Genomic DNA, 10,000 nt, shown 5'->3' with positions numbered 1-10,000 from the left:
CCTCCCTCCTCCCTCCTCCTCCTCCTCCTCCTCCTCCTCCTCCTCCTCCTCCTCCTCCTCCTCCTCCTCCCTCTCCTCCTCCTCCTTCTCCTTCTCCTCCTCCTCCTCCCTCTCCTCCTCCTCCTCCCTCTCCTCCTCCTCCTCCCTCTCCTCCTCCTCCTCCCTCTCCTCCTCCTCCTCCCTCTCCTCCTCCTCCTCCCTCTCCTCCTCCTCCTCCTCCTCCCTCTCCTCCTCCTCCTCCCTCTCCTCCTCCTCCTCCCTCTCCTCCTCCCTTCTCCCTCTCCTCCTCCCTTCTCCCTCTCCTCCTCCTCCTCCTCCCTTCACCCTCCCTCCTCCCTCCTCCCTTCACCCTCCCTCCTCCCTCCTCCCTCCTCCCTCCTTCCTCCTCCCTTCACCCTCCCTCCTCCCTTCTCCCTCCCTCCTCCCTCCCTCCTCCCTCCCTCCTCCCTCACTCTCATTCCTACTCCCTCTTTCCCTGCCTTTTCCCTTGCTCCCTCATTCTTTGCTAGTGCCGTGTACAGTCGCGTGAGTGAAGCGCACTGGAATGAGATCAGATGTCTGAGAATGCAAGTGCAGTGTCTCGTTTCGGAAATGCTCCCGTCATGAGGTCGATATGTCCGGCAGAGGGAGAGAGAGGGGGAGAGGGAGAGAGAGAGAGGGAGAGAGAGAGAGGGAGAGAGAGAGGGAGAGGGAGAGGGAGAGAGAGAGGGAGAGAGAGAGGGAGAGGGAGAGAAGAGAGGGAGGGAGAGAGAGAGGGAGGGAGAGAGAGAGAGGGAGGGGGAGGAGGGAGGGAGGAGAGGGGGGGGGATGAGAGAGAGAGGGAGGAACGTCTGAGGAGTCGTTGGCGACGGGGATGATGAGGGGGAGATGTGAGAGGTGGGAGGGAGAGGGGTGAGGGAGCGCGGTGAGAGTGAGAGGGAGGGTGTAGAGAGAGAGGGTGGGTGAGATGGGAGAGAGGGAGGGAGAGAGGTTGAGAGGGTAGGGAGAGAGTCGAGAGGGAGGGAGTGAGGAGAGAGGGAGGGGAGAGAGTGGAGAGAGAGAGCTCGAGAGAGAGAGGGATGGGGTGTGAGAGAGAAAGGGGAGGAGGGAGTGAGAGAGAGGGAGGAGAGAGAGAGAGGAGGACGAGAGAGAGAGGGGACGGGGGAGAGAGAGAGGGAGAGAGGGAGGGGAGAGAGGAGAGGAGAGAGGGGGGAGAGGAGAGGAGAAGGGAGGGAGAGTGAGAGAGGGAGGGAGAGGAGAGAGGGTGGAGAGGGGAGAGAGGGAGGGTGTGGGACTTATGAGGGGGAGGGAGGGAGAGGAGTGGGGAGGGGGTGAGGGAGGGGTGGAGAGTGGGAAGAGAGGTGAGGGGAGAAGAGCGAGAGAGGGAGGGTATGTGGAGAAGAGACGTGAAGCGAGGGAGAGTGTGTAGGCGAGGGAGGTGAGAGAGCGAGGGGGAGAGGGGTGTAGTGGAGGTGGAGTGAGAAGTGAGGTAAGGGGAAGACTGGACTTGGACTGATTGTATGACAAGACTGGACATGACTGATACATAGACATGTCTTGGACTGACATGACTGTCAAGACTGACATGTCTGGACAGACTGGTACATGACTGTCAAGTCTGATTGACTGACAAGACTGACAAGACTGGACAAGTCTGACTTGTATGCAAGTACGGACAAAGTCTGTCAGTCTGGACAGACGAAAGAATGACAGACTGTCTGACAGACAGACAGACAGACAGACAGAATGAATGGACAGGAAGACTGGAATGACTGGTCTGGTTGGATGATCTGGATACTGAATTGTCGGGTCTAGTCGGTCTGGATGACGGGTCTTGATCTGACTGACAGGGTCGGTCGGTCTGCTTGTCTGTGTGTGACGGTCGGACGGGTAGGGGGGAGGGTGATGTGGTGTTGGTGTTGGGGGGGTGGGGGGGTGGGGGGGTGGGTGGGGTGGGGGGGTGGCGTGGGGAGTGTTGGGGGGGTTGGAGGATGATGTGCGGGGGTAGGTGGGGGGGGTCGGTGGGTGGGGGGGGGGGGCGTCAGGGGGTGTGCTGCGGGTTGTTTTGTAGGCACGCACGGGGACGGGGGGGGGGGTTTAGGGTGGCGGGTGGTGGGTTTGGTGGATGTCTGGGGTTGGTGTCTATTTTGGATATCTTGGGGGTGCGGGGCGGGGGGTGATTCACTGGGTGGGTGTTGTGATGTCGTTGGGAGGATGGGAGACCACTATGAAGCGACGAAAGGACGGTAGAGCAGCGGTCCGGCCGGACCGGGATGGGGACTGGGAGGGGTGGCAAGGGCGGGTGAAAGGGGAACGGAAGAGGAACAGTGACGAGGGGTTTACCGGGCGAAGACGGCGGGTTAAGGGGTCGGGAGACGGGAAGGAGGGGCCCGGGATGAGCAGGCAAGGGAAAAGGGGAATGGGGAGGGGGTGGAGGACCACTCCGGACGAGGCGCAGAGGGTAAAGTCGGGCAAGGGTACCGCGCAAGCGGACACGCGCGGGTCACAGACAGGAGAGAAAGGAAAGGGACATGTGGGTGGGGAGGGACGCAACGGCAACGGGGAGCTGGTTCTACAGACCGACCTCTCTTCTTTCCCCTCCCCCATGCCTGTCCCCCCGAGCGCAGGATTTGGCGGTGGGCACAGATGGAAGCAACCTCCTGGAGATCATCGACCAGAATGTCCCGGGCTACCACCGGGTCACCCAGACAGACCCTTTCCAGGACCCGCTGGAAGACGAGCCGTGAGTAGGCCTATCTTACGGTTTGGGAAAGGGGATGGATGGGGATGGGGGATGGATGGGGATGGGGGGATGGGTGGGGGGGATGGGGATAATGGAATAGGATGGGGTGGGAATGGGACGGGAATAGAGAGAGAACGCGTTCGTAGTACTGCGAATATTTTTTTGAAACAAATGCGTTTTACTTTTACGTTGTGTTCCATGTTGTACTAATCGATCTCCTTTTTCTACCCTCGTCTGCCTTTTCCTTTTCTAACCTTCCCCCTCCTTCCCCCTCCTTCTCCCTCCTTCTCCCTCCTTCTCCCTCCTTCTCCCTCCTTCTCCCTCCTTCTCCCTCCTTCTCCCTTCTTCTCCCTCCTTCTCCCTCCTTCTCCCCCCCCCAGGATGTGTATGCATCGGCACCAGTTGCTCCTGACCCCCGGCGCCGGGGTCGGCTGCGGCTCCATGACCTCGGCCGCGTGCGAGACGAGCTCGCTCGACTTCTCGCCCAACATCACCGAGGACTTCCAGAAGATGTACAGCGACTGGCAGCAGCACCTCGGCTCCCTGCAGGTACGTCCCCTTACCGATTATAGACTCTGGTTTCGTCGTCCACGTCTCCTGTCTTTTTCTTCGCTTTCCTCTTCTTCGAAGTGTCTCCTCTCCTTCTTCGTCTTCTTCTTCTTCGTCTTCTTCTTGTCGTCTTCTTCGTCTTCTTCTTCTCGTCATTCTTCTTCTCTTCGTCTTCTTCTCCTCCCCTTCTGTCTCTCTACTCTCTCTACATCACTCTCTCTCTCTTCTCTCTCTCTCTCTCTTCTCTTCTCTTCTCTCTCTCTGTTTCCTTCACACCCTGTCTTTGGAGGTCAGGTCAATGATTTGGTACTCCCTCCCCCTCCCCCTCCTCCCACCCTACCTTCGGGTTGGACTTCTGTTCACAGTGAATTTTTCTGTGGTAATGTAGTCTTGAGACCCGGGTGGATCGCCGAGGCCGGAGCCAGAAGAGAGGTAGGCGCGCTTTCCGTTCCTCTTCGTTCCCTTTAGTTCTCGTCATCGACGTTGTCGGATCCCCTACTTCGTTTTATGAGGAAAGGGTGAGGAAAGTGTGTGAAATTGCGGAAATTCGTCGTCGTCTTCTCGTCTTGTCTTCGTCTTCGTCGTAGTCGTCGTCTTCGGTCTTGTCTTCGTCTTCGTCTTCGTCGTCGTGTCGTCGTCGTAATCTTTCGTCGTCGTCGTCGTCGCGTCTTCGTCGTCGTCTTCGTCTTCGTTTTCGTCTTCGTCTTCGTCTTCGTCTTCGTTTGTCTTCGTCTTCGTCTTCGTCTTCGCCTCCGTCCTCCTCGCCCTTTCCTCGTCCCGTCGTCCTCTCCTCCTCCTCTCCTCCTTTCCTCTTCCTTTTCCCCTTTCCCTTTCTTCTCTTCTCTTCCTCTTCCTTTTCCCTTTCCCCTCCTCCTATCCCCTCCTCCTCCCCACCCCCACCACATGCCAGGCGCCGGGCGTAAAACTCCTCCCCTCCCGGGTCCCCCGGCCCATTCGTGCAGACCCAAAAATAATCGATTTAACCTCTTGGAGTCCACCGGCATAGGAGAAGGAGGGGGAGGGGGGGAGGGGGGAAGAATGAGGAGCCGGTCTCGTGCAGTGGTTGGTTAATGGGGCAGGAGTGCCAAGGTGGGGGATCGGGTTGGTTTCCTGCCGGGCGCCCTCAGGAAAGGGGGGGGGAGGGGAGGAGGAGGCGGGGGGAGAGGGAGAATGAAGAAGAGGTGGAGGGAGGAGGAGAGGGAGGAAGAACAAAATTCGGAGGAGAGAGGAGGAGGGGGGAGGGAGTTGGTGGTTGCAAGGTGCCAAGTGGAGGAGGAGGGAATCCAAGGCGCCAAAATATCGTTACTCCCGAGGGCGGCGCCTTCCTCCACTGTGCACAATGAAGGTGGGTTGCTTTGGTTTAGTGGTTTGCGTTGCCCAGTGTGAGTGGTTTGTGGTGTGTGGTTCGGTGGGGGGGGGGGGGGCGGGGTATTGGGGCATTGGGGTATTGGGGTATTGGGGTATTGAGGGGTTGATGGCATTTCGACGCTCGCGATATGAGTGAGTCCGAACCGACAGCCGATGAGTTCGAGTGTTTCAAAAGTCGGGGAGTGGAAAGGGAGGGGGGGAGGGAGTGGGTCTGGTGGAGGGGAAGTATGCGGAGTCCTTTTTTTTTTTTTTCCAGAATGTGCAAGGTGTTCGTGTTAAGTTAAGAAAACGCTGGGTTTTTCCCTCACTGTCTTCATTATATTGTTTATTTTGTTTATTAGTTTTCTCAATTGTCGTTTTTCACTGGCAGCGTAAAAGCTCCAGTTGGTTTTGATTGATGGAGTAACCAATATCGCTGTGTGTGTGTGTGGTGTGTGGGGTGTGTGTTTTGTGTTTGTGTTTGTTTGTTGTGGTGTGTGTGTGTGGTGTGTGTGTGGTGTCTGCGCGCGGCGCTTTCTGGTCAGACCAGCTAAAACCGTCGTAGCTGATTTCCCCCGGGAAACGCCGTGGGAACCGGGTTTCGCCGGCCGGCCGGTTGAAGGTATTGCGTCATTCGTGTGTGCGCGTATGCGGGGCTGGGGATAGAGCGTATAGAGGGAGATTTACTTTTTGTGCTTGTTTGTGGGGGAGAGAGTTTTTGCATGAATTTGGTTTATATAAAGGGTGTTCTCTTCTGTGGTGTAAATATTGATTTGGATGAATTTTTTATTATTTCTCTTTTTCCACCCTCCCGCCCTACTACCCACCCTCCTCGGCCGTGTAATTGCCCAAAAGAGTGACGTAGGGCCACGTCGGCGATCGCGTCCACGTCGGGTTCAAAGAGGATTTTTCTCCTGTTTACCTCCCGGAATAATGAGCGGTTTACCTCGTCACAATGTAATCCCCCCTCCTCTCCGTCCCTCCCCCCCTCCCCTACCCTTCCTTTCCCTCCCCTTCCTTCCTCTCCCTTCCTTTTCCCTTTCCCCTTCCTTTCCCTTCCCCTTTCCCTTTCCCCCTCCCTTTCCCTCTCCTTCTTCCCTCTCCCTTCCTTCCCTCTCCCTTCTTCCCCTCTCCTTCCTTCCCTCTCCTTCCTTTCCCTTCTTCCTTTCCCCCCTCCTTCCTTCCCTCTCTCTCCCTCTCCCCTCCCCTCCCTCTCCTTTCCTCTCCCTCTCCTTTCCCCCCTTTCCCTCTCCTCCTCTCCCTCCTCTCCCTTTTCCATCCCTCCTCTCCCTTATCCCCTCCCTTATCCCTTCCTTATCCCTACCCTCTCCCTTCTCTTCCTCTTCCCTCCCCCTCTCCCCCTCCCTCTTCCCTCTCCTTCCTCTCCTCTCCCTCTCCCTCTCCCTCTCCATCTCCTCCCTTCCCTCCCTCTCCCTTCCTCTCCCCCTCCTCTCCCTCTCCCTCTCCCTTCTCCGCTTCTCCACAAGGGGCAGTCTAGACATAACTGAAAATGGGGGCGCGATTCACTTGCGGGGAGGGGAAGGGGAGGGAGGCAAACCCGAATAGGACAGTGCCAGGCTTTGGCATACAGGTGCCCGGGACTCCACGCGGTACCACGTGGTGCCCCCCCCCCCCCCCTTATTTAGACACGCCGGGACGACCTGTTCGAGTGCGGTTGTATTTTTTTTTTTTTTCAAGTTTATTTATTTCTCATTCTCATCCGACTAGTGGCCTGTTAAATGTTGAACGAGTTAGGCATTAGAGCCAAACTCAAAATGACGTCATCTGCGGTAGAAATAGGCTGATCTTCAGCAGGCAAAAGCACGGGAATGTGACGTGTGGCGTCATGTGACGGCAGAAGACGAGGAGGTCTTCTTTGTTTCTCTCTCTCTCTCTTCTCTTTCTCTCTCTCTCTCTCTCTCTCCCCTCTCTCTCCTCTCTCTCTCTCTCTCTCTCATTCTCTCTCTCTCTCTCATTCTCTCTCTCTCTCTCATTCTCTCTACTATCTCTCTCTCTCTCCCCTCTCTCTCTCTCTCTCTCTCTCCTCTCTCTCTCTCTCTCTTCTCTCTTCATTCCTTCTCTCTCTCTTCTATTCTCTCTCTTTTATCTCTTCTCTCCCTCTCTCTCTCTCTCTCTCCTCTCTCTCTCTTCTCTCCTCTCCTCTCTCTCTCTCTCTTTTCTCGCTCATTCTCTCTCTCTCTCTCTCTCCTCTCTCTCTCTCCTCATCTCTCTCTCTCTTTCCTTTTTCTTCCCTTTCCCCTCTTCCCCCCTTTTTCTCTCCCTCTCTTCTTCTTCTCTCATTCTCTCTCTCTCTCTTCTTCTCTCTCTCTCCTCTCTCTCTCTTCTCTCTCTCTCTCTCTCTCTCTCTCTCTCTCTCTTCATTCTCTCTCTCTCTCTGCTCATCTTCTCTCTCTCCTCTCTCCTCTACCTCTCTCTCTCTCTCTCTCTCTTCTCTCTCTCTCCTCTCTCTTCTCTCTCTTCTCTCTCATTCTCTCTCCTCTCTCTCTCTCTCTTCTCTTTTCTTTTCTCTCTCTCTCTCTCTCACTCTCTCTCTCTCTCCTCTCTTCCCTCTCTTTCTCTCTCTCTCTCTTCATTCCTCTCTCTCTCTCTCTCTCTCTCTCTCTCTCTCTCTCATATCTCTCTCTCTCTCTCATGCTCTCTCTCCTCTCTCTCAATTCTCTCTCTCTCTCTCTTTCTCTCTCTCTCTCTCTCTCTCTCTCTCTTCTCTTCTCTCTCTCTCTCTACTCTCTCTCCTCTCTCTATCATTTTCTCTCTCTCTCTCTCATTTTTACTCTCTCTTTTCTCTTCTCTCTCTCATTTCTCCTCTCTATACCCCTCTCTCTTCATTCTCTCTCTCTCTCTCTTCTCTATCTCTCTCCCCCTCTCTCCCCTCTTCTTCTCTCTCTCTCTCTTCCTCTCTTCTCCATTCTCCCCCCACCCCCCCCCCACCCCCCCCCCCCACACCTATTTCACTTTTCCACCACCCCCCTTTCCTCCCTCCCCTCTCTCTCCCTCTCCTCTCCCTCTCCCTCTCCCTCTTTTCCCCTTCTCCCTCCCCAAAACTCACTTCTTTCCTTTTCTCCCTCTTTAAACATATAATATTTTGTTTGTAAAGATTGCACTCGTACCGTGAGATTGCTACTACCACTTTAAGTTGGGGCCGCCGTGATTTAGTAAAAGAGGGAACTTTTGTGATAATAAAAGAAAAAAAAATAAAAAAAATGAAATTTAAAGGCACCAGAATTTTTTTGAACAGTAGCTACACTTTAACTTTAACAAAAACAACATCAAAATTTAACTTTACTTTTAACTTTAACATCAACATCAAAAATCAAAAATTTATCATCATCTTTAAACATCATCACATCAACATCTTTAAACATCATCATCACATCATCATCATCATAATCATCATCATCATACATCATCTCATCATCATCATCATCATCATCATCATCTCATCAACACAACACCAACACCAAACCAACACCAACACCAACACCCCAACACCCAACACCAACTTTAACAACAACAGAAAAGGGTTTAAGTAGCCTTCGTTCTTTTGGGCGCCTTTACCCGGGGGGCCTTGCCGGGTACCTCGCCAGGCCGGATAAGGGTGGCCGCGGGGGGGGGGGGGGGGGAGGCAGGCAAGCAAGCAAGCAAGCACAGCTAATATTGGAGCGAGGGATCGAGCCACTAGGGGGGGGTGAGGGGGTGGGGGTAAGGGGATGAGAGGGTGAGGGGGTAAGGGGGTAAGGGGGGTGTTTGTGGTGCATGGCAGACTCGCTTGCAGGTTCCTGGCAAACGTTGCTTTAGCAGGGTGAGGGCATGGACACTTTTTTTTTTTTATTTGTGGGGGGGAGGGGAGGGTGCGTAGTTTTTCATGTGTGGGGGACGTATTTTTAATATATTTTTTTTTTTTTTATTCATTTATTTTTGTATTTTGTATTTGCAGTTATTATTTTTATTTATTTATCGGTCCTCCAAGAGCAAGAGCAAGAGCAAGAGCAAGAGCAAGAGCAAGAGCAAGAGCAAGAGCAAGAGCAAGAGCAAAAGCAAGAGCAAAAAGCAAGAGGGCGCGTCTGCGTTGGTGTGTGTGCAGCGAGCGACGTGCAAGCCTGCAAGAATGAGCCCTGTGGCGGCGTCTGGGCGAGGCGTCTTTGTTGTGTTGTGGCGCTCGCTCGCGCTCCATCACGACGTGTCCGCGTGTTGGCTTGGCTCTCGCTCGTTTGCTTCTCTCCCCTCCCCCTCCTCTCTCTCTCTTCTCTCTCTCTCTCCCCTTCTCCTCTCTCTCTCTCTCTCTCTCTCTCTCTCTCTCTCTCTCCCTCCCTCTCTCTCTCCCTCCCTCCCTCCCTCCCTCCCTCTTCTTCCTCCTCCCTCCCTCCTTCCCTCTTCCTCTCTCCACCCTCTCCCCCCTCTCCTCCCCTCTCCCTCCCTCTCCCTCTCCCTCCCCCTTTCTCCCTCCTCTTGGGTCTTCCACGATGCGAGTTCTGAAGTCAACATAGTATATTTGTATTTTCGTATTTTTGCGAGCTGCAAAAGGTTTTCCCAGTTGGAGAAGGCGAGGTTCTGGGGATCAGCTGATTTCCCTCCCGTTTTTTTTTTTTTTCGCGCCATGCTGTGCCCTACCCTGTCGCCTCTCTCCACGCCTCCGCACACACCCTACCCTCGCGTTAGACCGATTACCTCATTGCATCCTGATGGGAAATTGAGCCTTATCGCACTGCCTTCGAACACGTGAAGGATGGCGGCCATTCGTTGAATATTAAACACCATTTCGGACGGGATTTTTTTTTTCCTTTATCGCATAAATTAATGAATTATTCGCCGAGTTTCCGTGGTCACTCTTCGAGCGTACCAAATTTGAAAAGCCTTGTAACTAAATCACTTAAAAGGGGAGCCCGGGGCACTTACCAGTACCGGGGACTTCGACAGAGAATACTCGCCTGAAATCACCGTGGCTATTTGGCAGCTGTAGCAAGGCCCGGGGGCGGACTATTATAGCCCCGGGGGTTACCAACAAGTCGCCGCCGTGTCGCTGATTGTGGGCATGGGCCTTGGTGATCTTCTCTCTCTCTCTTTTTTTCTTTTTTTGAGGGCCAAGAATCCCGTACAGGAAGAGGGTAGAGTCTGCGATGTGTTGCTTCGTTTTTTTTTGTTTTTTTTTTTCTTCTCGAAGTTCTTAACGCCATGGTGGTCTTGTGCGCATTGCGCGGGGTAGGCACGTGAATGGGGGGAAGGAGGAAGAGGAGAGAAATAGGCAAGAGGTTGGGACAACAAGAAAAAAAGAAAGAAAGTAAAAAGGAAAAAAAGAAAAAAGGAAGAGACACAAACGGCACGGACAGAACGACAAACACGGGCCAGATTATTTTTTTTACTTCG

General features: G+C 54.0%; 1 protein-coding gene across 7 annotated transcripts in view; it reads left to right on the top strand.

Annotated features, from left to right (window-relative positions):
* The window catches only part of LOC125046585, a 35,806-nt gene that overhangs the window by 8,945 nt on the left and 16,861 nt on the right, over positions 1-10,000 (top strand). For all 7 annotated transcript variants that reach the window (XM_047644391.1, XM_047644389.1, XM_047644393.1 and 4 more), the window contains 2 exons: positions 2,607-2,722; positions 3,103-3,271. In XM_047644391.1, coding sequence (XP_047500347.1) covers positions 2,607-2,722; positions 3,103-3,271 — 285 coding nt within the window. The remainder of the gene's footprint in view (positions 1-2,606; positions 2,723-3,102; positions 3,272-10,000) is intronic.

Source organism: Penaeus chinensis, chromosome 39, assembly GCF_019202785.1.
Source record: "Penaeus chinensis breed Huanghai No. 1 chromosome 39, ASM1920278v2, whole genome shotgun sequence".
Taxonomy (NCBI): domain Eukaryota; kingdom Metazoa; phylum Arthropoda; class Malacostraca; order Decapoda; family Penaeidae; genus Penaeus; species Penaeus chinensis.
The sequence above is the reverse complement of the archived record's forward strand: the minus strand, read 5'-3'. Positions and strand labels throughout refer to the sequence as shown.